This window comes from Alosa pseudoharengus, unplaced genomic scaffold, assembly GCF_046254945.1.
Source record: "Alosa pseudoharengus isolate Yale_2024_CS ecotype anadromous, Long Island Sound unplaced genomic scaffold, YU_APseudo_1.1 YU_APseudo_1.1_scf_2, whole genome shotgun sequence".
Classification (NCBI taxonomy): domain Eukaryota; kingdom Metazoa; phylum Chordata; class Actinopteri; order Clupeiformes; family Clupeidae; genus Alosa; species Alosa pseudoharengus.
The window spans coordinates 33916062-33943542 of NW_027468663.1; the positions used below are offsets into that span (position 1 = coordinate 33916062).

The window sequence follows — 27481 nt, forward strand, 5'->3', positions numbered from 1 at the left end:
GACATGCTTAAAACTATGCATGTCTAGAACCAATGGATGGCTGCAGATAACTAACTAGCACAATGCTAGCACAAAGTTATATTGGATCATGGTTTTATTTACTGATGGTTTTACCATTGTTTAAAGACAAAGCTCCACACCCAGTGACCTGTGCTGTAGTGACCTATTAAACCACTAGAGGGAAGCAGTGCTATATAAATATATGTTAAGAAAGCATATGAAGAGTGGTTCCAAAACACTATATCTCCATTTAAAAAAAAAAAAAAAAAACATTATTAAGTCATATTATTTATAATTGTGTATTTCAGGTAATATCAATAACATTGCAGTTGTGTTGTTTTGATTGAGTAATGATAAATCGAATAACAATAGCTACATTTGCACTGAAATCGACAAATTCACAAAATAGAAAAAAGTGATTTATGAAAATTCATTAAAATGGAGGATATAGCATTTTGGAACCAAACTCTTCATATACAAATCTACAAGTTTAACTTTCAGGTAGAGGCTGGCCAATGAACGTGTGTATCACTTGACAAGTGTGCAATCGACCAGTGCCCACATTTCAGACGCTCAAAAACACCTGAGCGGCCACTGTCTTGTTTCCCACAGGGCAGAACAACTAAAGTACTGAAATTTGTATTGCAGAAAAGCCAGCCAAACACCCACAGCATGGGGAATTAGGGAAATCTACTGGGAAAGCACTATTTCGTTCACAAAACGAAACTGAAACTGAAATATGAGGACACTTCCCTCCATGTGTGATTGCCCCCTCCATTAAATTAAGGCTAAAAACCTACTTGTTTGCATCTCACCTTTCTTTACACTATGTGCTTAAAGCTAGGGGTTTTGTTGTTTTCTGTGTTACTTCTCTGGACTTTTCACTTCCTATCTACACTTTACTTTATTTAATATTCGCTTTATTCTATTTCATTTTATTCTTAACTTCCACATCCATGTTTGATTTTACTTTAGTCAACCACTAGTAGTTTTAATCTGACTTGACTTCAAATTAAGTGAATGTCATGTATCATGAGCTTACTGCAGTTTAAACGCCTTATTGGTAGATACTGTATAGCTCATATGTTACTTGCTATATCTACAGTTCTCGTGATATAGGTCTTGATGGACGTCTTTGTCTAGTCTGTCGGGCATTTCTCACTTCAAAATCAACACGCTTCTGATATTTGTTGTGCAGACAATGTTTCTTCCCTCGATCAATTCTGAAAGGACATGTTATCTAGGGTATAAATATGACAAGGCTGATGGAAGGTTCAGGGAGTTTGCAGGCATAGTGTGTGCCATAAATAGATTTGTCTGCAGTCCACACTGGGGGTCTGCCAACTACCATGTTATGCAAGACAAATAAGATCTATTTTACATGAAATCATATTCCTAGTATGACACATGAACATTAACACGTTCAGGACTGCAATATATATTCTAAAGGTCAGTGATTGAACTGAAGATGCTTGCACACTGACGCTTAAGTGTCAAGTGCATTTGTTCATAGGCTGGGCTGGGGAACTCATGGACTGATTGAACTGTTCCATGTAAAATCAAGACTCAGCATTGTTCAGTAGTATATTTAGCTGCCATCAAGGCTGTATCCATGGAGTCAACCATTGAGAGCTGAACAAATTACAACCATAACTAGGCCCAATCATATAAGATAAGTCCATAGTGGTTAAAGTTGCAAATATTCAAAAACTTGGTTGTGCAACATCTGCATGTGCTTTCTGGGTATTCCTTTGTGTGATATTACCATGGTAAATGTGATCATGTAGCCTAGGCTAATGCATTCAGGCATGTCCTCCACAAAGTATTCTGATTATGGCGGCTGCCATGGTTATAGGGGTGGAAATACAGATCTGTACACTCTTTATGTCCCTGTGCTCATGCTAACACCATCAGCCTTTTGCACAGAATGGGTGTAGCCTATTATTCGAAATGGGCTTTTGATGGACACTTCTAAAGCATTTCAAATGTTACGGCCATGATCACATGCTGTGACTAGTGCTTAAAAACCTAATTCAGAAAAACTAAATAATCCAAATAAAGTTGAGAGATGTTGGATATCTGAATTGGCATTCTGTTTATCCCAGGCTTCCTACTCACCCACACCCTCTTTTATGCCCAGCATGTCAGAGTAGTCAGTGCCAATCTATACTGCCTAGTGTGCCATAGTCAATAAAGCCTTTGTGGGCACTACCATCCTGGTCTCCCGCTCGACCCCCGGCTGCCCATTCACTGAGGGCCACATGATACGCCCACTTGGCTTTCTCACAATACAACCCTGTCATGGACATCTTATTGGCATGCAGTAGCACATTATTACAAATCTCTGCTGAGGGTGTCTGCTCCTCACAGTAGGCTAGAGACAGTTGGAGATGCCTACAATAGGCTAATAATACCAAATCGCCTAAAACTGCCTCACATTCAGTCGTGCATGTAGTTTGCCATGCTGTTTCTGGCGTTATTTAAGGTGTGACATTCATGCGGTATACAACTATAAGGTGCTAATTAAACCTCTCTATCATTGGGATTTCAATCATTATGGTTCAGCTGCATCATTACACACATGAGCCAGGCGGGCTTACCACGACTATGCATCTCCCTCCCTTCCCTCTCGTCACCGCCCGTTTACATCCCCGTGTAGGCTACACACTGTTCTAGCCTCTGTCTGTGTTGAGCCGGCAAGGAGGAGGGACCGTGTCGTGTGCTACGTGCAGATTTGTTCGCCAAAATCGTATAGAAAGGAATCGACCAGCCAGTTCAGAGACCTGCCAAATAAGATCTAAGGAGATTTTCGTGTCAAGCTTAATTGTAGTGGCCAAAACATTATTAAATGCAAGATCCTCTGTATTTATTTTGGTTGGTGAAGTTAACATTACCGATCAATGATTGTGCGGCGAGATTGTTTTTCATAACAGGTAACGGTAAGGCTTTTACTACAAACGGGTCTCGTTTAGAACCCCGTGTATTTTGATCTGGTTAGATCGCAAGCCTTGACTCTTCATCCACTGGCACAGAGCTGACCAGAATCGATTCTCGTGGTTATCGGGAAGAAAACGGGAGCCAAGAGATAGACTGGTAAGGGTCTTCACTTTACGTTTGAGTGTCTTTAGTACAAAGGCAACAGGGTTGTAAGACCACACACAATTCTATCATGTTGTTTATTTTGAAGTGTTGCAGCCATCTGCATATTTTCCAAATACTTTAACTTAATGCAAGTAAAACAATTACAGAGCCTGAGAGAATCATATTTTGAGGCATTTAACGTTAACCCACGCCCTCAAACGCTAACGTTAACGATAGTAACGTTAGCTAACGATACAGTAATGCTTAGCTTATGTTAGCAGAGTTGCTATGTCCGTTTATTATAAGCGATTTCGGACTTGTCGTTTCTGCAAAGTCGTTTACAAAAATTGTAAGTTTCGGGTTGCGTTTTTTGGGGGCTTGTTTCTAAAATGTAACGTTAGTTGCTTACTTGAGCTTGCTCCCCTTCTTCAGTCTCTGTCAACTATGCCTGTGTAATAAACCACCAAAATGGCATAGTTTGCCTTGTTGCAGGATCCAGAACTCTCCTCACCTTCCTTTTCCTGTGGGAAACAAATCAAGACTGCACGAATTGATTCAATTCATTAATCACGAAGTTGCTTTAGGTAGTTCAATATAAGGGACTATGTGGTCGAAATAGAGGAAATTTGAAGAGTAGGAGAAAGAAAATGGATTACGATTCAACCTCCATTGCAGTGTTCTGGGTGTGTGAAATCCGTGCATATCATTCATTCAGATTTCGTTAAAAGATAAACACAGCACCGTTCTCATCAAATAGGTTAGCCTACGGACATTTGATTCATGGTCTCAAAGACAAAGACGTAGTTCTAGAAGTGAACTGAGGGTAGCACCTGGCCTGTTAACGCATGTTTTTTTTTAGAACCGATTAAGTCACTTCTGTTGGTCTTGTTTTCATAGGCCCGATTGCTTATTTTTCTCTGGAGATGTGGCAACATACTGGTTACTATCCTTCTAAAAACTATTACCGAACCAAAAATGCTTTTACGTTTGTTTTTTTGTATCATTACCTTGGGGGTGTAAAATGTATTGCCTTATAACGAGATAGTAACGTATGCGCCGTGTAAACAAGATAAGTGTTCCTACAATTTCCAGTATATTGACTAAGTGGACGTTATATGTTACCCTTTAACTTCGTAGCTTAGCTGTGTTGATACTGTAATTTGGCTGTCGTTAGCCTACTGGCAACCCGCTTTGTGCCCATATGCCACTGAAAGTCATACTTTCGTTTTCTTGTTATCTACGAATGTTGCTTATGTCCTCATCGTAAGCAGTGTTTGTCAGACGATGGTAAGTTGTTACAAATTAACATTATTTTGCTGAGTGAAGTGAACATGTAACGTTAACGTTAGGAGGTCCTGCCTGTGGTTGTGCTTGCGACTGAATGTTCGAGATGCAGTCATGTTAGCTGTCAAATCCTCGTGCAATCCGGGCGTTGCGAGTGACCACGTGTGGTTACATAAAATAAACAACATAACAGAGTTGCACATGTGATTTCACTGTACTTTTGTCGCAGTGGGTATGCGAAATATATGTATATATATATATATATATATATATATATATATCAATGTCCATGGATGTGACTGGGTGAAGTCTATAAAAGAAGCTGACCCAATTTGTAGCTTAACGTTAGGCCCAACGGATTCCTTTTATCGACATCATGAAATGTTAACATCTCCACATGCATCCTCAAAGTTATGGTCAATATTGCTGTGTGCACACAGTTAATTGTGTGTGTGTGTGTGTGTGTGTGTGTCTGTGTCCATGTACTGTATACACTTATGTATGTGGGCATGAGCTTGTTTTTAGCCTTCTTGTTTTTGTTAGTAATTTTAGTGTATGCGGAACATCTAGTGCTAAGGCACAAACCCACACACCTAAGGCCAGAGCAGCAGTCAAACGCATAGTACAGTAGGTGTAGTTTCTCTCCCTTTGGGATGTCTATTAAGAAGTAATCAGGGACTTGTTATTGTGCACAATGTTCAGAGATGTCAGTTTCCTTTGTACCTTTTGGCTGCATAGGAACAGACAGTGAAAAAAAACAACCCCCTGTAGAGAAGGGGTCAACTGCATTTCCTGAGGCACAGTCTCAAATTATGAAAATTAAAGTTCTCTGGCAAAAGGAATTTAGCCATGGGAAGTTGACCCCAGGCCTAGTAGGCCTCTCATTCTCTAGTGCCAAAATATTGCCCGGATGCCCGGAGAAACAGGACAATGTTTGGACTTGAGGTAGTTGTTGATGAGGTAGGCCTACATGTTTCTGAAAAGAATTTAAGAATCGTCTACCATTGTCACTATTATACATTGGAATATTGGATAAGACATGGTGTGTGCACTTTGAAATCGTTATAAGGAAATTAACTCTCTCCGAGTTATTACCTTAACCTGTTATTAGTTTCTGCATGTGTGCTTTGGTAAAAAAGAAAAAAAGATAGATTTAATTGAGTTAAAAAGGCATTTTCATTTTGAATAATCAAATATTCAGTTCAGGAAGGTCTAGGGCTACTTGTTGATGCATAGGCCAACCTGATGTAAAAATTGGAGTGTGTGCTTGTCACTACCAACTACTACCAAACTACCAAACCATTACCGCACAAGAAGCGTTGAGCAGGATTTCATATGCTTTCCCAATGGCAGAAGCTCTCTGAAAGGGGTTGATTTAGTTTCTGTTTGACCAGATGCTGACACAGCATCATTGCTAAATTACTGTCAGAAAACATATTTGGTTTGTCCATATGCAGGAAAAATAACACTTTTTGACAGAATAGCAAGGTTTAGTTACAGTGTTGTAGCTTGAAGACACTGAATAACTAATAAAAACGGCCAATGGGGGATGTAGGTAGGCTGAAAGGACTGTACTGAAGCCCTTCTACTGGCCCCATATGTAGGCAGGTCTCTGTGAGGTGTCTTTTTCTCCAGTTAAAATCTAAATCCTGCACATGTTCAGTGCTAATGGAAAATAAATGACCCAAGTCAGTCATTTCCTTTTTTCCCAAAATCTGGTTAGATGTCCCTTTGTTTTGAAAATCTGATTTGATTTTTTAACCCTCTCTCAGGCTGGTTTAAGTTGAGATCAGGGGTCTCCAACAGGTAGCTTGTGAGCTACCAGTAACTCCCCACCTGTGTTCTGAATAGCTCTTCCAAATATGCAAGGAAAATGTTAACAAATCTGATAACACTGTCACTTGGTAAACCTGTTAAACTTCCTATCAAATTAAATTCACAGCCTAAAAACAGAGACGTTAAAGGTGTGGAAAGGGGGCCTTGAAACACATAGGCTAGTTTATTCTACTGTTTTGGGTGGAGGTCAGCTATGTGAATACATATACTTCGAATAGCCTATAAAACAGTGGTGGCTCTCGGCCATGTTCACTTTGTCAAAGTACTCGGAGGAAAAAGTCAAAGCTCTCGGAGGAAAAAAGGTGGGAGACCCCTGGTGTAGATTATACTTCATATGATGCTTATTTATTTATCCATCTGTTATCAGTAGATATAAGATAGTTTATTGAACAAAGACTGTCAGGATCAGGTGACAGTGTCTGAAACTGTGATGCAAAACTCATTTTTTATTTGTCAGTTAGGCTATGCTCTAGGTCTAGGCATTGACACTTGGCTGTATTATAACTCTTAATTTTGGGTCTATCTGTAATTTTCAGGCAGTTGTGAAGTTGAGTGGCAGTGCAATGCAGGGAAATGTTGGTATTGAAGTATTGAAGAAGATGGATGGTTTTGACATATGTGGCTGTATCATACTCTGTTGTAATGAGTTTGACAGCCCATTGAAACATAAGAGGTGTGACCATGAATCAACGCTATCAATGCTAAGCTATCAAATGAAGTAAGTACTGTAAATAGGTTCGCCACAGAGAGGAAGCTCCGTAAACACACAACTAAGCCAATGTGAGTGAGCTCAAACCCACAGCCAAACCCACATCACATGCACACCAAAAGCAACATTTGGAAAGATAATTACATATTAGCAACCCACACCAATTCCACAGCAGGTCCATACTACACGCCCTGTCTCTGTCTCTCTCTCTCTGTGTCTCTCTGTCTCTCTCTCTCTCTCTGTGTGTGTGTGAGAGAAAGAGAGAGAGAGAGCAAGAGTGTGTGAATGGGTTAAAGTGTGAAACAAGGCCATGATAAGTAGGGCTGTATTAAAAATAGCAGTGGGCCCTGGCTTGTTTATGAGTGTGTGAAGCATGGAAAGGGTTAAGAGCCCTGTGGATGATATGGCCCTTAGTGGGAAGGAGGGGGGGGGGTGGATGAGGGAGAGAGAGGGCTGGGGGAGACAGCTGTGTGTGTCAGTCCAGTGCTTGTTTGCGCCAGCTTGTGTTACTGTCTGAGCCCACCGTGGACGAGGTGGGGGAGAGGAGGACAGAGGCGGGATGAGAAGAAATGGAGTAAGTTGTGACACAGAAGCGGTGAAAGGTCAGGCCATAAAATGTGTCCGGCTATCCCTGTTGCAACTCTGAAGATGTCCATGCCTGCAATTGTTCTTTACAAATGCTCGGCATGTAGAAACAGTCACCATTTCTAGCACTCACATACAGCCACCCACTACTCACATACACACAACCACACACACATGCACACACACACCCTCAGCCATGCTCCTTTGGCGCAAGATCAGCCCTGGAGTAAAGTGGATTAATTAGCTGCTACAGCAACACTATTGCCCTGGATTAGGAGTTGGATTAATCCTAGATTAATTCTGATGCCCTCACACAGTGCCAAGGAATCTATGTGTGTGCCCCTGGCAGGACTCTTTCTTGTGACTGTGGTCACTGTATTCTTCATGGAACCTTTTATAGGGGAGGTTTAGCGGCCTGGGCACAACCGGCACATAGCACACGTATCACCACTATCACTGACCAGACCACCAGCGTTATAAGGCTATGCCATTGTTCACCCAATTGTTTGCTGAATAAATGGCCTGTGTTATTATGTAAGAGAAGTTGCATCTGTAAGCCGTATGAGCGTCATCACCTCCAGTAACAGTCGGAGTGTTGTTCGAGTGTCATTTGAGTTAGCTTTATTTTTGCAGGCGCGACACTCAACACAGCGTGGATGTCAAAGGGGATTGTCATGATTGATGTTTTAATAGAGAGTACCACAGACAAGGAGCTCTGGGCAGCCGTCCAGAAAATGGGCGATGTAGCAGGGTGTTTGCCAGGTAGGCACGCTTAAGTGCCACTGAGTTGTGTAGATTGATGTAGAAGTTGACTTCCCACACCAGTTTGCCCTTCATGTCCAAACAACTTGGTTTGAGTTTGACCTACTTATTGTAAAACTTGGCACAGGCATGCGAAAAAAACAGCCCATTTTTTTTTTCATTCGTGAAGAAGTGAGAGATAGATATCTCAGGACTTCTAGGGATTTTGTTTTTCTCTAATAGATGCTTGGCGGATTGTGCTAAATGTCGGATCCCTCTGTTTAAACACACATGCCCAGTGCCTGCAGGGGACAAAAAACAGTCTTTCTTGTGTTCTCTCAAAGTTCTTAGCTGCATGTTAAAGAACCTTTGAATGCTGACATGCATTTCTCCCCTTCACTTGTTGTTACCTCGTGTTGATTTTGGCTACACATGGCCCAGATATGTTCCATTATTGCTGTCAAGAAGATGCTAAGAAGAAAGGTGTGTGTGTGTGTGTGTGTGTGTTTTTCTGAATGTGCAGTGTCCATATTTCCGGCTATCCCTGTTGCAACTCTGAAGATGTCCATGCCTGCAATTGTTCTTTACAAATGCTCGGCATGTAGAAACAGTCGCCATTTCTAGCACTCACATACAGCCACCCACTACTCACATACACACAACCACACACACATGCACACACACACCCTCAGCCATGCTCCTTTGGCGCAAGATCAGCCCTGGAGTAAAGTGGATTAATTAGCTGCTACAGCAACACTATTGCCCTGGATTAGAAGTTGGATTAATCCTAGATTAATTCTGATGCCCTCACACAGTGCCAAGGAATCTATGTGTGTGCCCCTGGCAGGACTCTTTCTTGTGACTGTGGTCACTGTATTCTTCATGGAACCTTTTATAGGGGAGGTTTAGCGGCCTGGGCACAACCGGCACATAGCACACGTATCACCACTATCACTGACCAGACCACCAGCGTTATAAGGCTATGCCATTGTTCACCCAATTGTTTGCTGAATAAATGGCCTGTGTTATTATGTAAGAGAAGTTGCATCTGTAAGCCGTATGAGCGTCATCACCTCCAGTAACAGTCGGAGTGTTGTTCGAGTGTCATTTGAGTTAGCTTTATTTTTGCAGGCGCGACACTCAACACAGCGTGGATGTCAAAGGGGATTGTCATGATTGATGTTTTAATAGAGAGTACCACAGACAAGGAGCTCTGGGCAGCCGTCCAGAAAATGGGCGATGTAGCAGGGTGTTTGCCAGGTAGGCACTCTTAAGTGCCACTGAGTTGTGTAGATTGATGTAGAAGTTGACTTCCCACACCAGTTTGCCCTTCATGTCCAAACAACTTGGTATGAATTTGAGTTTGACCTACTTATTGTAAAACTTGGCACAGGCATGCGAAAAAAAACAGCCCCTTCTTTTTCATTCGTGAAGAAGTGAGAGATAGATATCTCAGGACTTCTAGGGATTTCGTTTTTCTCTAAGTGATGCTTGGCGGATTGTGCTAAATGTCGGATCCCTCTGTTTAAACACACATGCCCAGTGCCTGCAGGGGACAAAAACCAGTCTTTGTTGTGTTCTCTCAAACTCCTTAGCTGCATGTTAAAGAACCTTTGAATGCTGACATGCATTTCTCCCCTTCACTTTTTGTTACCTCGTGTTGATTTTGGCTACACATGGCCCAGATATGTTCCACTATTGCTGTCAAGAAGATGCTAAGAAGAAAGGTGTATGTGTGTGTGTGTGTGTGTGTGTGTTTTACTGAATGTGCAGTGTCCATATTTCACATCTCCTGTACGGAGCTCATGGGCTGGAGGCCTCTGTGATGGTGTTTTGCTCTGGCATATTAAGTTTCAAATATGTGCAAAGCGCATGGCTGCCTGTGGCTGCCAGTGGAACTTTCCACTCCAGACTCCCAACAGCAGCTTTTGTTCTGGAGCACAGGGGCTTGCCACAAGTGTCTGGAAATGGGCTTGAGCTTCAGCTGCTGTTGCAAAAGATTGCAGCCAGCCAGCTTTTTTAGACAAAATAAAAGACAGAAAGAGAGTGGGATAAGATCCTAAACAGTCCCTAAAAAGTCAGTGTGTGCACATGTGTGGGTGGGTTTGAGTTGTTGTATGGAAATGTGGGAGCAAGTCTTGACACACACTTTTCACCCTTGGACAGGCAACAGAAACTGACATTGTGCGATGGCACAATTGGACTTGTTTCCTGTAATAGCACAGTATGTTTACACAAAGTCTTCCATCAAAGTAATGGTAGATGACTCATAACCATCAGGAAATTGCTCAACATCTCCCATGAAATCTGTGCTTAGAAGCCAATCCTCTTGCAATGGAGATATGCACTCCCTTGAAAAAGTAGTTCTTTAGTTTCAAGTGACTCCATCTTATTGATTTCATGGTGCCGCCTATACCGCAAGGAAACAGGATGCTCTCTGTGGCTGATTGATCAGGTCAGAAGGCTATCGGTGGTGCAATTCCCCTGAAGGAGGGATGCCCACGAGGGTTACAGCACATTATGTATGGTCTGGCCTTCAAGTCACTCCTTATCATGCCTATGTGGGCAAGTGTGTGGCAAACTCAGGCTGACACAACAGGCAGTCATTGATCTGTGGTTTGTTTGCGATGAGACGGGCACCCTTAACGTTACTCTTTTGGTTGTTCTGGCAGGGGAGGCCCGCATGCCTACTGGGTGGAAGTTTACCGGAATGATCCGCAGAGAGCTCCCCTTTCAGTTTGGCTCTGTCTGCTGGGATAGCTATGCGGATGAGCTTACAGGCTAGGTGACGGAGTCCAGACGGCTCTGATGGGAATTTCTCTCTCTCTCCATGTAATGTTCTTGTTTAGAGAGCTGGAGGCAGGCAGCCCTAGTTCTGCTGCTACAGGCTAGATTTGCATGTGGCACTGGCCAGCGGTGTGTTGCAATAGACTGTCAGCATGTAAGCAAACAGGGTACCACTGGACACTCTAAGTGTTAGAGGCATGCTGCGCATAGTATCAATGCTGTGACTCCTGAACAATCACGCCCCCATACGGCGTTAAGCACACAAGCTGACACCAGACATAATTTCACTGCATTTCTTACTTCCAGTAACTATATGCATGTGACAATAAACTTCCTTGTATCCTTGTATCCTTGTACAAGCAGTGCCAAGGTGTAATCCCATCCCACTCTTCACTGCCAGTGACTACTAAGGAACTGCCCTCTGACATTTCTTACTGCCTCACTGCTAAGAAGAAAGGTGTGTGTGTGTGTGTGTGTGTGTGTGTGTGTGAGTGTGTGAAGGGTATTCTACTTCTCTTTTACTTGCTTCTTCATTCCTAGAAGAGAATAACCACCATGTTTCCAAGTCCACATCACCCATAGAACATGCCAGTTTTTGTAGTTTACCCTACAAACATGGACAGTGATGGGATCTTGTCTGTCTTGTATGTTTTTTCGACTGCTTCATATGTGTGCCTGTTGTTGAAGTTGAACACATGTTGGACTTCACCCAGTGTCTGTGCTAGTGCTTGTTTTGGTAAGTGGGCCCATGAGCCTTGACTGAAGTGACTAAAGAGGAAGAGAACCCAATTGAGCATGGCGTTATGTTTTAGGTACGATCGCTAACCTCGGCCATCAAATCAAAGCCAGGTACTTGGGGACATCTGTTTTCTCTTTGGGCAAGGTACTCTGTGGAGTCAGAGACATACTAGCGGTTGCTGCCAGGTATAGGTCAAGAGGCCCTCATGTGTCTGCCTTTCAGTGTGCACTGATTCTGCTTCACTTCATTTAACACCACTGAGAAATCTACCTCTCTCTCTCTCTCTCTCTCTCTCTCTCTCTCAGTCTTTCTTTCTCTTTCCTGTGTGTTCAACCCTTTACAAGAATAAGTGGTGATTACAAGAAAAGTGATTAGATGATCTTTGTCACAGCTAGATCCTGACTTATCTCGCTCTTAACGCCCACTGATAAGGTCATATGTCTAGGCTTGTGCCCTTTGATAGAAGTACACTTCCCAGCAGAATTGAAATGATCTAGCACAAAGAAAACACTAGTGAAAGAGGTCACTAGAAAATGAACACCAGGACATCAACTATAGCACTAAACCTTGAACATCTTTAATCAGTTAAGTCCTGGTTTTATCCATGTTTTCATTTAATACCATGTAGCCTCCCCTTATAGCAGGGTTGCCTTGTTTACCCTTCACCTCAGTGACCCCTGCTTGGAAGAAGACCCCTCTGGGTGCTGTCGACTCAGTGAGTTTCCCCTAGTCTGCTGAGGGGTCTGCTCTGCTCTCACATGGCGGCTCCATGGGCTATTTTAGTAGCTTTATCGGCCCGTGTGAGCTTTACGTAAGCCCTCCATGAGTACTGGAGCGCGTGCCACAGAGAGAGGCAGGACGTGCCGTGGACCTCGGCGAACGAAACACAGCCTAGCACCAGGAGAAGATCAGTTACATCAGAGAAACTGTGGGGGTCGACACGGGCAGAGTGTGTTGACATGGCCAGAGTTTATGCCCTCTCGTAGCCTGTAGGTCTTGTAGTCTGGATGAAGCCATGGCTGAAGCGTCTGCCATGGAGGATTGTGCTGTGTAAACAGCGCCTGTACAGTCACACCTCTCTGGAGGATCTGACGCTCCTTATTGGCGCTCTCCTGCTCTCTTGTTCGTCTGGCTGAATGGAAGGATGAAGGGTTCACAGATGTCTTCCTTTAGCAGCATTGTGGGAGTTTAGCTCAGGGCTTAGTCTTATTGTCAGGCACAACCCAAACACAAAGGCGCACAGACTAAATGTGTGAGCTACACCACAGTCAGGAGGCAAACATGCACATACTGTACCACACAGTCATACACATGTCGTGCGTACACACACACACACACACATGCACACCTACAGACAGACAGGCACTCACATACACACACGCACATTGACACACACACACGCACACACAGACACACACACACACACTAATGCACACATACAGGCACTCTCACACACACACACACACGTACACTGAGACTGTACACTGACACACACATAGGCACGCACAAATGAGAGTGAGAGAGACCACTGTGTGTTACTCCAAGCCTGCAGTGTGTTATGTAATCCAGCTGAGGGTACGTGTGGGAGGTAGGGAAAGAGGGATAGAGTGGGAAGGAGAAAGAAGGGAAGTGTTATAGAGGAGTTAGTCAGTGACTACATCTCAGCCAAATAGCAAGTCAGAGTCCGTACCAACATCTCTCCTGTGGACACAGAACACAAGCAGATGGCAGTTGAATTGACACACTGGAAGAGGCCCAGTGAGGAGTCCACCTGGCACAAACAGGAGCCGTAGGGTTTGGCCAGGTCTTTCCTCTCAGCCAACTCCCCTGCTATCAGGCATGCTTTCAGCCCATTGTGTGCAGAGGGCAGGTCAGGCAGGATCTACGATCCCACACCTCTTGTTCCTTGTCCTCCGCGCACGGCAGTCTCTCTCCCTCCATCCACCCATCCCTCTCAGGCCCTGCGCTCTGTCAAGTGTGCGGGCTGTATTTTTAGCCATCTTAATGGCAGTCGTATGGAGAGTGTTGAAAAGAAACAGAGCTGATGTGTGAGGCTTTTCTCGTGCATTGCTATGGTGACAACTACGTCAGAGCAGCATCACAGGGCGCAGGGGGAGTAGAGAGATGTCAGTGAGTACAAACTTTTGTCAGTTCTGTTTATAGTGCCATTAGCTGCAGAATGAATTATTTTTGCTCCGGAATGAAGAACTCATGGATGAAGAGCTTTCTTTAAAACTATCCTAATGTCAGCCATTTCAGTTCTGACACACACATACTTTGGTTACCTAGGCACAATTGTGTTGTGTGGGTCTGGTTTCATAACTAATGTGTGGGAATCAGCCCTCTTTTTCCAGTAACAGGCAGGCCAAGCTCTGGGAGGGTGCGGAGAGAATAGAGCAAGCCCCACCACGCGGGAGCCATCACTCCTCAGGGTGGAAACATGCTGGGTGCAAATTAATGGCCCCACTCTCAATGGCCGCCTCCCAGGACGACCTTCACTGTCAGTGTCCTGAGAGAGAGGGAGAGAAGAGAGAGAGAGAGGGAGGGAGAGAGAGAGAGAGGTTGGTGCTGCCAGTTCTTTTGTCTTTGTCCCGGTGACATCAGGAAGAGAGGGACTGACATTCTAAAAAAAAATAGCAAGGCCAACAGAAAAAGAGATATGAAAAGATCAAAAGAAGAAAGAGGAAGTCCTTTTTCTGGAGAGCTGCTTCCCTGTGATGGGGGAGCGGAAGCTGTGCGTTTGACTGACATCTCAAAAGCACCTTTTTTTGTGTTGAAGGTTTTTCCCAAGACAGGACGGGACAGGTGGGCTCACGTCAGTGAGAAACATTGCGGTCTACAGCTCTCTGGGTCAGCAGGTCTCAGGCAGGTTAAAGGATTGCATGTGTGTGGGCACACATATGTTTGATGGGGGTGCCTGTGACTAAGATCAGATGGGTGCTGATCTCATTGGTTGTGTGTCCTCGTGCAGACCTCTCTGGTCCTCTCCTTCGCAGCACCTTCCCTTAATGGACACTTTACTGTGTTGACATTTACAGTTCCTACTTTTACTGCCTTCGACCTCAGCCAGGCATGTATGATTTGCCCTTTTGTGGAGCCCAGGCAAACAGTATTTATAAGCAAATACTGTAAGTGAATATGGATGAAAGAAGGTCTTATTGTGGTATCTAAGCCTTTATCAAAGCTTGATGTTGTTGCCCAAGATCAGTATTCCAGTCTGAGACATGGATGATGATGAGACGCATCCTGTTTTGGCTCATTGGCTGGCAGCATTTTGAGATAATTATGACAGACAGCCACGAGGATACAGGAACTGAGGACACTAGGCAGCCTAGCTTGCGACTGAGTGGCCTTGGTAGCCAAGGAGTCAATAGTGTCCTACTCCGACTCTTCTGTCTTGTTGCTCAGTAGCTTAAGTAGTACCCCTATCTTCATGTATTGGTCATAAACACATAAAAATCTGAGCACAATCTAATTGTCACGCCATAAAAAAAGACAGGTAGTTATTTGCACCTGTCTGTGTGGGATAATGCATTCTAGGGAAGGAGGTCATCCTCGCCTGATAAATCAAACAGTGGCTTCCTAACATCCAGCGCTAACAGCCTGCGCGTGAATGTCTGCCACTGCCACTGCTGTGGGCCGTGCCCAGTTAGCTTTCCCCAGGAGGAATAGAGTTGCGTAACTCAGCGCAGCCGGCTTAAGACAGAGCCGCTCTTTATGTGGGAGCACACAGGCGAGCTCGGACAGGATGCCCACGGGCACTCCACTGCCGGATCTGGAGCCGGAAACGCGGGGCAGAGGCCCGTATGATCGGAGGTGGGTGGTGTGTGTGTGTATGTGTGTGTGTGTGTGTGTGTGTTGGGGGGGGGGGGGTTATGGGGCAGGTCACCAGTTGCCTGTGAGCCTGCGGTCTGTCTGAGGTAGCGTAGCGCTTTCCTGCACAGCTGCAGGACTGCACGATTAGCTCATCACATAGTGAGGAGGGTGGGTGTGGCATTAGAGCCTTTTCCTTTGTGACGCCAGTGGTGATTTATTTAACTAAGAGTGTTGTTAATGGGGTCTGGTACATCACTGTGCTAAATCATGCACACACACACACACACACACACACACACACACACACACACACACACAGTATGACAGAAAGTCCTCCCATCCCCCACATGCATAATGGATGTCAGGCAGTCAGTTTGACTCATATGAACCCTGGCTGAGGCTGTTTTAAAGGGGAGTGTAAATAAGCACTTCAGTATGAAGTTGCTGTCCCCACCACTCGTCTGGGATTCTTCTGCTGCCCAGCCTGTCGTGCTTTCTGCTTTCTGCCAGGTAGATTTTGGACCATTTCAAATCAGACATCCAGTAGACTTGCTCTATAGCTTGTTTCTCTGAAACACATCACAGTCTTGTTTGAGCTAAGCAGCAGGAATGTGACAGTGGAGAGGAATGCGGAGGGTGGAAATGGCGGTCTGAAGGGACTTGCCCCCCTCCTCCCCTGCAGCAGGAGTGGGGGAGGAGCGCAGCCAGGAGAGTCAAGGCAGATGCACCTCCACCAACTCCAGCTCCACCACCACCACCACCATAGCTTTCTGTGCTCCCTGAGCCAATGGCTGGCAGCAGCTCTCAGCACTCCTCTGGGAGGACAACCCAGCCTTTTAACTATGTGATGATCACACACACACACACACACACACACACACCATCTTCCAACATGAACTCGGTTACCCTGCAAGGATGGACGTTCCACCTTAATGTTATGTCAGGCTGCACCATATGTTGTTCTCTCTAACAGTGAAGGAGGACAGGAATGTCTGTGGGCCACATGATCTCAGAGTGTTTGTAGGCTGGGATACAGTGTTGATAAAGGCCGGCGTCTGGACTTTGTGTTTTGGAGGGAAAGGGAGACAGAGATGGAGAGTGGGCGCGGTGCCAGTATAAACTGGCAACATGGGCCAACACAGGGCAGAGCATCAGCCCTGCCAGATAGTGCCCAGCTCATGTTTATGATCACACACTTGGCCAAGAAGGGGATTCAGGGCAAGGTATTGCTACAATAGTAAAGCAGATGGGTGTGCTTTGTTTGTGTAGGGAGAGGAGGAAAGACTCCCACGCCGTTCTCTGAGTGTTGATCTTTCTCCAAGTAAGTTATTGATTTATGGATGAGATTGGACTCCTGACTGCATGGGGTTTGCTTGAGTTGTGCTATAATGATGTGGGTGTGTGAGTTTATATTGCAACAAGTGTGTGTGTGGAATATTTGTGAGTGTGTGAGTGAGTGGTCTGTCAATGAATCAGTGGACGGAAGTGTGGCTTTAACGCAGTGCCTGAGGTTTTTCTGAATGAGCTGAAAGCTGCTGTCTGTTCTCTTCTCCTCTCATTCACTGCCTATCCTCCCCAGCAGGGTATCCAGGGGCATGTCCAGACATGCCCTCTCTTCTGAGGGGTGTGTGTTGGAGCCTGTGTGCTTCAGCTGAATGCTGGCCTATGTATCCAGGGTTTGTCTTCTACAATGAGCTGGGTGGGGCTCGTGCTGTTGTGAAGTTGTGCAGATGGAAGAAGCCGCATGGCACCTCAGATAGCCTGTTAGCTTTAATTTCACTGGGGCTCAGAGCCTAAGCCAGCTGGTTAATGTGTCCTGCTGGACCAATGTTCCCATGGCCTCTCCGAGCGAAGAGCAGAAATGAAGTCATTTAGTTTCCGCAGGGGCATGCGGCTGCTGTATTTCCCAAGCACTTCTTCATTAATAAAAGCGATTAAGCAAGCGCTGTCGTTTCTATTCTAATTTGTCTGGGTCCATAATGATAAAGCAATCAATCACAGTGAAGAGGCAGAGAGTGGACCAGACACAAGTGCCAGACATGAAGCAAGAGTATATGTAAGACAGGCTGACCACACACCAATTAAGGGACATGTTATGAAAAGCTGCAACTCTTTTGCGTGTGGTATCCAGACATATACCTATTTGAGAGACTAGCTGGTGGTGAGCCTAATTGATGTCTGCATCAAAGACACCTACTAAACCAATCAGTGTCTGATGTCTGACTTTCTCTCTCTTTCTCTCCCTTTCTTTTCTCTTCCTGTCCTTTTATATTCCTCCCCTAGGATATCCATGAGCTCCGATTATCAGCACTACAGTTTCAGAATGCCGAATATAGGGTTCCAAAACCTTCCCCTCAACATCTACATTGTGGTCTTTGGCACAGCCATATTTGTCTTCATCCTCAGTCTCCTCTTCTGCTGCTACCTGATTCGGTAAGACCTTTGCATCTTTTCTCTTCCCTTCTCTGTCCTCTCCACACATGTTTGATGATGCTGCCTTTGCCTTACAGTTGCCTGACCCTTGTAAAAACCAATATGCTGGAAACAGTGAAATGGCATGATTTGTAAAACCATTTCACATGCAGTACTAGCAATGTAATGGGAAACAAACTCCTTGCTTCACATTTCTCATGCATACATGTGCAGTGTTGAACGTTAATGGAAAACATAAGTGGAACACTGCTGGGCAGAGGCTGATTAATTTGCGTGCAGCGCATTAAGGAAATGAGTTTTCGTTCGCACGTGGCCGAGGCACATCTTGTCCCTGTCGCCCGGGAGGCTGGGCCGTGACCCTCACAAAGCAGGAGGGCAGCCCGGACGCTTTGTTTGCATGGACCATGCAGTAGCCTGCGCGCTCCAAGCACAGCGTCCGGCACAGAACGCTTTTTCTTCTCCTCTCCTCTCTTCTCCTCTCCTCTCCTCTCTCCTCTCTTCTCCTCTCCTCTCCTCTCCCCTCCTCTCCTCTCCTCTCCTCTCCTCTCCTCTCCTCTCCTCTCTTCTCCTCTCCTCTCCTCTCTCCTCTCTTCTCCTCTCCTCTCCTCTCCTCTCCTCTCTTCTCCTCTGTGTCCTCCTGCGGGGAGGGGCAGCTCATCCCAGGCCACCTCCCACCCCACATGGTCACCTGACTGACTGTTTACAGTGCTGCTGATCTAAGGAGCCAGTAAGGGTGTGTGGCTACCAGGAACAACACACGCACAACAACATCCTCACACTTGAATTTCCCCCTGGGGATCAATAAAGTATCTATCTATCTATCTATCTATCTATCTATCTATCTATCTATCTATCTACATTGGCCTGGGCAGAGATTCCTAAAACTGCCAGGGCTCGTTTGGCCAGTCACCAGTGCCCACCCTCTACCATTAACTTTAATGAAGGACTGTGTGTGCTGTTGTGAAGAAACCATGCTTCAGAACGCTTTATGTGAACACACAAACGCACAGATACACACACTCACACGCCGAACCCTCACTTACAGAGTTGGCAGAGTTGAGGCTGTACTCCTCTCATGCAGCAGGACGTTGGAGCCCGCATGTTAAAAAGCCTTGCGGAAGAAAGGCGAGGAAAGGCTGACAGATGGTGCTGCTTAGAGGAGATTCTCTTTTATCTTCTCACCAGGCGAGAGAGCCGGCAAGGCGGGGGAGATGGGGCGGCGGCCTTCATCACTTTAACTTTGAAGTCGGCAGGTTCTCTAAGTAGCAGAGTCGTGCACCAAGAGTTCCTTGCACTGAATTAACCTAAAGTGGCTAAAAATACAAATGGAAAAGGTAATATGTGGGGAGTACTAACAGACGTGGAGGCGACTGTGGTTCGTGAGACCCTTGCCCCAAGCATCCTTTAGATTTTCAGGAGAGCTGCCGACTTTGCTGACAAACATTCTTTATGTTATTGTAGCACCGGCAAAGAGTCTCTGTTGTCCCCTGTGCAGGGATTACATGCTATTGCATGGTACAACCCACTTATGCCCCTTAGCTATAGAATAAGCCACTGATCCAACATCCTGAGGATCCATACAAATCCGCTGCATAAAAAGACGGGGGAAAAAAACACTTTTTTGTTGTTCTTTGTTGTGCCACCTGGACTGTTATGAAACGCCATGAAATGCTGAAGCAAGGGTTTATTTCCCGCACATGTGCTTACAGAAAGGTAAACAAACCTCCTTAAATTATATCCAAATCCAATTCGCTATTAAAATTGAGAGGTTGGGTTCATGGTTCCAATTCAACTGTAAGGCAGCTTGGTTCTGACATTGAGTTTGGGTTATGGTGTGCTTGGTTCTGATATTGAGTTTGGGGTATGGTGTGCTTGTAGGAAGGTTTTGTTGTTGAGAGTGAAAAGGTCAAAACAGCACAGTTTGGAGAAGCAGAAAGACTTGATAATCTGAGAAATTATACCATACAATAAATTAAGTTATACCCACCAACAAAAAGTCTCTCCCCTGCTGAAATTCTTGCTACATTTTATATCTAAAACATACACAAGCCTGCTCACTGTAATCAAAAGCTGCTTGTCATGCAGTCACGATCTCAGAAGTGGCATCCTTGAGAGGTGTGTCGTGAACATCTTTATTCATGAGAGACACACTAGCATTTTGCCACTTGCCTCAAGGTTCTTTTTAAATGCCAGTGGACATTGCTAGATCGTGCTTGGTAGTTATACCTTTTATCTCTGTAAAACCTCTGTGTACTGTTGAATCCCTGCTTTAGACGTAGTGCTCCATTTCCAGAGGAGGAGAATAGCCCCGCCTCCCCTATCAGCCTTTCAGGGCTACTCGGCCAATCACAACACTTCTGGCCACTGTTGCCATGGGGTTACCTCCTGCAGCAGCCCAGTGCAGAAACATAACTTGCCGTTTGTGTAGCGTTTTTTTTTTCACCTGAGACAGAGAGAACCTGCGACTCTCATCCAAATTCACACCCAACACAGCGGGGGAGATGGTAAGTTTCTTTATGCTTCATTCACTAGCTCTATTCCCCTGATCTCACTCAGAGGCATACCAGAAGACAGAACTGTTACGTGATATCTGATCTCACTCAGAGGCACCAGAAGACAGAACTGTTACGTGATATCTACAGTTTCTCCACACAAAAAAAATTGGAGGCGGGGTGGTATCTAGATTTTTTTCACATGATCAGATTACCAAGTCAATTTAAGTGTAAAGATACTGTGGCTCTGAAAGACTTCTAAAAGGTGCACTGCAGTCTCCCTTTCACAGACCTCTGAGGCACTAAAGTGGCTTGTGAGAGACCTGACACCCCCATCACCTCACTAAACCCCATAGAACTGCCCAGCCATCACAGAAATCACCGCTGAAATATTCATACCAGTAGCAGAAGGAGGAATATGACGATGATAGCAAATTTAGCATCAGGACCAAAATAGAGAACTCCCCCCCCCCCCCCTCCCTCACCACTAACACCAAACCATTTTTCATTTTGCCGCCGTCCCCATTTAGATAGCTGTTCTCAGCACACAGAAATAATGCAGTAAGCACAATCTCTCCCAGGCTTTTGTCCCGGCAGACTATTAACTGTGTCTCATTGTTTCTGTGTCAGAAGTGCACAATAGTTTATCTCTCTTCATGCCAGTGTTACACTTAAAAGAAAACCATATCCAGTGCAAGCTGGGCTGTTCTATGAACATGCAATGATTTATGCCATTTTAACCATGCTAAAGCTAAAACAATTACACAAAAGCCATGCGACTACCCATTCTAGGTCTGTTGATCATTCTCCCTGCTTCTGTACAGTGAGAGGGTCAGTTTAGGTCATCTCACACACAGTCAGGGTCAATACTAGCCCGGGCTTTTATTTTCCCAAATCGCCAAACTGCACCGGCTAATATTAGAGACAGGCGTCTATATGAGACAGGCCTTTAATTCCCTTTAAACAAAACTTTTCCTCTGCAAAGATGGAAAATATTTTCAAATTAATTATTTCAAACACACTAAATGTCTACCTATGACTAGGCTATCTGATGACTATTACGGATCATCATTCATTTAGTGTTGAAATGTTGTTCATTGAGTAAGATACAGTAAGATCCAAATAGCGGGGATAGCCAGAACAGATGAAACACGTTTTAATTAAACATAATTTACAAAGAGATCGTATCACACTGAAAGCTCATATTTTGTCACTAGCAAATAGCCTATATCGGTCCTTTGTCAACAGTTGCAGTTACAGTTGCATTATTAGCCCTGACCAAAACCATTCAGGAATTATTTATGCAAAAGTGGAACGTGCGTAATGTTTCATTCTCCCTCCTTTTCTGCACGAATGAAACAGCATGAGAGAGCATGAACCATATCGTTTCTCCCGTTTTGTATTTGCCAAATTTGACAAGAGTCTACATTTCAAATCATAGCCTACTTCTAGGCGCGCGGGAACATATTTTTGACCAGGGGTGCTGAATAACAAAATAATCATGGATGTCCGACGATTTCTCCCCCAGCATATGATTCGAATTTAGACAGCTAAATACGCCATTTCAGCGCCGTGTATGAGTAGGTCTAAGAGTGAGAAGTTTTATAATGGCCTGGGCAGCCACATTCCACTGCAACTATGCGCAGCACTTGCCTCTCCGACTCATCAATAAAACTGCGTACGCACACCAGTCCCATAGAAGCGCACTTGACTTTACATCATTAACCTATTTCAGTATATAGCCAGAGAATGTCCGTAGACGGGCTCTGATATAGCCTAGTCTAAGGTAAATTCCTTTTCTGACTTCTTTCTTTATCGCCATGGCATTTAGAATAAAGAATAATGTTCGCGAACCCTTCTGGTTTTGTTGCCAGCATAAAAACAAGCTTACCATCGGCCTATCCGCAAATTTTAAAAACAAGGGATGAATTGAACGGTGACGAAGTCGGACAAATAGGCATAGTTCATATTGAAAAAAAGTTATACAATTTGGAACTCTAGCTTTTCCCCACCGCAGTCTTTTAATGCCATCTAATCATAACGTGCAGTCTGCATCATACTTAAGCCCAAATCACACCCAAGATTCGCGACGAGATGAGCTGCAACATTCTATTAACCAGCAACTTGATGCAACATTCTAAAACCTTGCAACTGTGACAAGACATGGTGAATGCTTTGCGACGGCTTGCAACGACGTGCAACATCTAATTCACACCGCTGTAACCTCCTTTCTGTAACGGTTTCGTGTCATTGCGAATCTTAGGTGTGAATTGGGCTTTAAACAGACGATCTGACGGGTTTTAGAAGATTAAATACAACCCGAAACTAAAAAACAGACCAGGCCTCTACTGGACACCGGCCTTTAACCCAAACCTGTAGCCACGCCAGGCGTTTAAAAGAGACAGGCGTCTCTTAGGGACTCGGCTATTATTTGAAGTTTTACGGTATTCACATCGCTGGGCACACATACGCATGTAGGACGTGCGGCGGGAGGCTGGAGTGCGCTCGTGTCCACCTGTGAACGACATCCCAGATCTGAGTAAACACACAGATTCCACACGAGGCTGAACATAGCAGCCACACACCAGCTGCCACACACACTCGTGAAATACTCCCAGGTTCAAGTGTCTCACACGACACAGTTTACATACTGGGCACTGTTTACGGCACAGGCCAGGCATGTTTCAGAGAGGGCAGGTTGGTCACTCAGGGTCTCGTCTGTCAGGGAGAACGGTCCTCTAATGCTAAAAGCTCAATATGAACCATCATGAATATGCAACGTAACACTGTTCTATAGATATATAGATAGATAGATAGATAGATAGATAGATACTTTATTGATCCCCAGGGGAAATTCAAGGGAGGGGTAGGAAGGGTTTGTTGGTATCCTGCTCATGATTAAAGTATCAGACTCACCACTCTTTAAACGCCATCCCACTTAGTCAACTCTAGTCACCCCAGTCAATCCTCACCCGAATCCCACCCCAAACCCCCACCCTATTATTCCATGGGAGCCACTGCACCTTTACCTGCTGGTGTCTTTCAGAAATGTCTTTCTCCTAGACTGTGCTGCTTGTTTTACAGATCCCTCTCACTCTGCTCCGAGAGGTTAAGGTTACTTGTAATGGAGGTAAATCTTACACAAAACTTGTCCTCTTTTCTCCTCTTTGTTCCTCTCTTCCCCGGTCTCTCTGTCTATTTCCTTAGTGTCTTGCTCTTCTTTCAAATGTTCTCTCCTATTTGTTTATTTTCTCAAGTCTTTTCAAGGCCAAACCAGTGTTAAATTGTACTTGAATGGTGTTTCTTATGTTGTTTCTCCTGTGCCGGCTTTACAAAAATGCATTCTTTGTGTGTGTTAATATGGGAACCTTTGAGGATAAATATTGCATAGTCTAGTGTTTTCTAGAAGTCTAAATATCATTTGTGAAAACATGTCTGATACTGAATTTGCACTGCTAACATAAAAACTGGCCAGGCAAAGATTAACATACTAATTGAAGTTACTAATTGTCCATCCTCTGCAGATGATTGCACGTGTAATTTATTTAGATTTATTTGTGCTGATGTCAGCTCACTGGTACCTGCAAGACTTCAGGTTCTGCTCAGTGTTGTTTTTCATTCACAGATTCTTTCCCCTACCTTTTCTCAATCACACACACACACACACACACACACACTTGCATTTTTAACATCACGTACCCGTGTTTATCCTAAAGACTGTGGAGACTCTTAGTTGCCCCCAGTGCTTGGCTGCCTGTAACTCAGTCTCTGACTGGCTAAGATATCTCTGTTATGAGATCTCAGTACGGGGCTCTCCCTATGTAACTCAGTCTCTGATTGGCTAAGATATCTCTGTTATGAGATCCCAGTACGGGGCTCTCCCTATGTTTCAGTTCTGCCCCACCGGTAGATACACAAACCAGATCAGCATGTGCCCCCACAGGGATGAAATCTAACGAGGTATCAGGACGCAGGCTCCCCATGCAGCGTCAACAGCGGCAGCCGTAACAGAGCTGAGTGCTCGTGTGAGGGACGCCCCGCTGCTTTACCGCCCCACTGCTGAGGCAGCGAAACACCCCCTTGTATGTTAGGACCAGGACACCGAGGACATCAAGGGCATGATGTATGATCTAGACTGCATAGTGCGTACATACTAGAGGATCACCTGCACTCTGTAGCTGTGAGATGAAGAATGGGCAAAGAACAGCCACCACCCAGGTGTCCTTGATTCGTGTAGTAATGTCCATCAAGCCTGCTGACAGGTCAGTCTGCGTGGCTGTGCTGGGCAGAGCACTAATGTTTGTTGCCTGGTAATCTAAATTGTGTTTGAATGGCAGTTTTGCATGCTTGTACATAGCCACACAGCTTCAGTTTAACCTGAGCGTGTTGTAACCTAAGAAAGGAAGTCTAGTGTCAGGAGTCCACTCAGTCCGGCTCTATCCAGTCTGTGTCCAGTAGAGCTGGCAGGGATGAGTTACCCTCAGATGGCTTCTATCAGGAGACAGGGATGAGTTACCCTCAGATGGCTTCTATCAGGAGACAGGAGACAAGAGTTAGGTTTTAGGTGTTGAATGCCCATTGGACTTGGTAATTGCTATTCCAGATGACGCTGTGTCAGTCGAGTTGACCTCATCAGAGCGAAGGGTAGAACCTTCATTTGTCAGCTGAGGAGTTACAGGGCTAACCGCTACATGCTAACTGGACCTATGATTTACAGGCAGCCGAAGCCACTGAGTTTAAGGTCACTTGTCCTGGCCTGGGCAGATGTGGGTATGAAATTGCCTCATTCGTACTACAGGATTCTAACACACCAGATCCAAATAAGGTCATGTCAGTGAGATGACATGTTTACATGGAACACATCCATTTGGAAAGGCTCCTTTGGTTCCATTGTGTCCACAAACAACACTGTGGCCTTGACCAAGATCTACCAGATAGGGCTGTCAATTTTGCCCTAAATCTGCTGTTTATTTGTGTACAAGCAACTTTTCCTTTAAACAATATTGATCTTTATTGGCAAGTAGAGGATAAATTGTTTGAAATTTCATAGATTTGAGATTATTACTTAGATAGATAGATAGATAGATAGATAGATAGATAGATAGATAGATAGATAGATAGATAGATCTCAGATATTTTCCCAGATATTCACTTCACTATTCACATGTTAACCAGCTAGCTTTGGATGGTAGTTTCTCATACTACCACTTTGTACCTATAGCCCCTTGTAGGATTTGGTATTAGGGTTTCTGTGTCCTCTAAATCCACCTCAGCTCTCCCCTGGTGAATGGATAGCTGAGACTGCCAATGGCACCATGGTGATATATTTTCCCTCTGAAGAGAATGTCCTCTCAGTCTGACATGTAGCTGGCTCTTGTCCCTGCACCAGCAGTTTTAGTGTGATAGCTAGAGAAATGATGAACTGTACTGTGTAAACTAGTTTTGAAGCGCGTTTGTTAATAAGAGAGATGTCCCTCTTTTTTCATTTTCCTCTAGGTTACGGCATCAGGCACACAAGGAGCTCTATGCATACAAACAGGTAAGCGATTCTGTTCCTCTGCTTGGCTGACCTCTCTCTCCCTCACTGCGTGGCGCAGTCCTGTGTCCTGCTGGCCTGCATACTGTAGTGCTGTGTGTGTTGAGGTCCTGGGGTTGGCCGTCTCTTGTGTATTGTGATACTCCTGGCCCTGTTAACCCTGTTGTGCTTATGTAATGTGCCCAGCTCATGTCCACTTCGGATCTCTAACAAAGCACCTCCTGCAGGAGTTGGTGCACATGAAATGAGTGGCCGAGCTCAGTCACGCATACGAGCATACACACACACACACACACACACACACACACACACACCCACATACGCACATACACGCCAGCACACACACACCTCCCTAACTGCTAATTAAAAAGAGCAGGATCCTCAAGGAGGTTACATAAGACGAGCTCATGTACAGATATTGTGTGAAAGCCCAGCCCCAAAGCGAGCTGTGTGTGTGTGAGGTTGTGGGTGTGAAAATATGTGCGTTGCGTCCATAATCCTCCAAACCCGATCTTGGAGGCCTACTGGGCAACTGATTACTGCACACCTTTCACTGAACAATGGTTATGTTGTTGTTTGCATAAATATGTGAATATATATGTTATCAAGCATGGTTTATGTAGGAAGTTTTTGTAGTTTGGTAGTGTATTGGGTTGTAATTTTGATTTCCTTTATTTTCTTACAGGTTATACAGAAGGAAAAGGTCAAAGAACTAAATTTGCATGAGGTAAGTGTGATGTTGACGAGCCAACCTCTAATTTCTAAATTTGCCTACTGATAAAAGTTCTCCAGAAAGAAAAGGTTACCCAATATCAATGGGAACATGCCAGAACCACAATACTTAAGAACATTGGCCTGAAACGCTTCTCAAAAAGTTGCCTTGTGTATCATCAGCTTAAGACAATAGCTGTTCTTTACATCTGGTAAAAACACCTCGTGTTTGAGGTCGAAACTTAGTGGAGCACTAAGGGGGTCACACCTTTGTTTTGTTGCCACATTTTTCAGTAAACATCCATAACCTAGGCAATGCAATCCTCTCCAGACCTATTTGATACACTGAACACACACCTAGGCCACAGGGTTGCAACAGCAGAGGGTTCCCCATGTGAGATTGAGCAACTGGGCTGGTTGATCAGACTGTGCTCTGCTGCAGCTTGTTTTTCTGTGTGTGTGTTTGTGTGTGTGTGTGTGTTTGTGAGTGTGTGTGTGTGTGTGTGTGTGTGTGTGCGTGCGTGTGTGCGTGCGTGCATGTATGTGTGTGTGTGAGTGTGTGTGAGTGTATGTGTGAGTGTGAGTGTGTGTGTGTGCGTGCGTGTATGTGTGAGTGTATGTGTGAGTGTGAGTGTGTGTGTGTGTTTGTGTGTTCACTCCCGCAGTGTGAAACCCACTCCTCTCTGATCTCATGATTAAAGTATCCATGTCATGCACAGCGAATCTCCTTC

At 44.8% G+C, this 27481-nt stretch overlaps 1 protein-coding gene across 2 annotated transcripts in view; it reads left to right on the forward strand.

The window, feature by feature from the left end:
* Positions 1-2699: 2699 nt before the first annotated feature.
* Positions 2700-27481, forward strand: part of rnf24 (ring finger protein 24) — a 37903-nt gene continuing 13121 nt past the window's right edge. The window contains exons 1-4 of one of the 2 annotated variants that reach the window (XM_076294727.1): positions 2700-3093; positions 17862-18011; positions 26000-26042; positions 26725-26766. In XM_076294727.1, the coding sequence (XP_076150842.1) occupies positions 17869-18011; positions 26000-26042; positions 26725-26766 (228 nt within the window). In that variant the 5' untranslated portion in view covers positions 2700-3093; positions 17862-17868. Of the gene's footprint in view, positions 3094-14720; positions 15579-17861; positions 18012-25999; positions 26043-26724; positions 26767-27481 lie in introns of those variants that run through there. The other variant, XM_076294726.1, reaches the window with a different exon arrangement.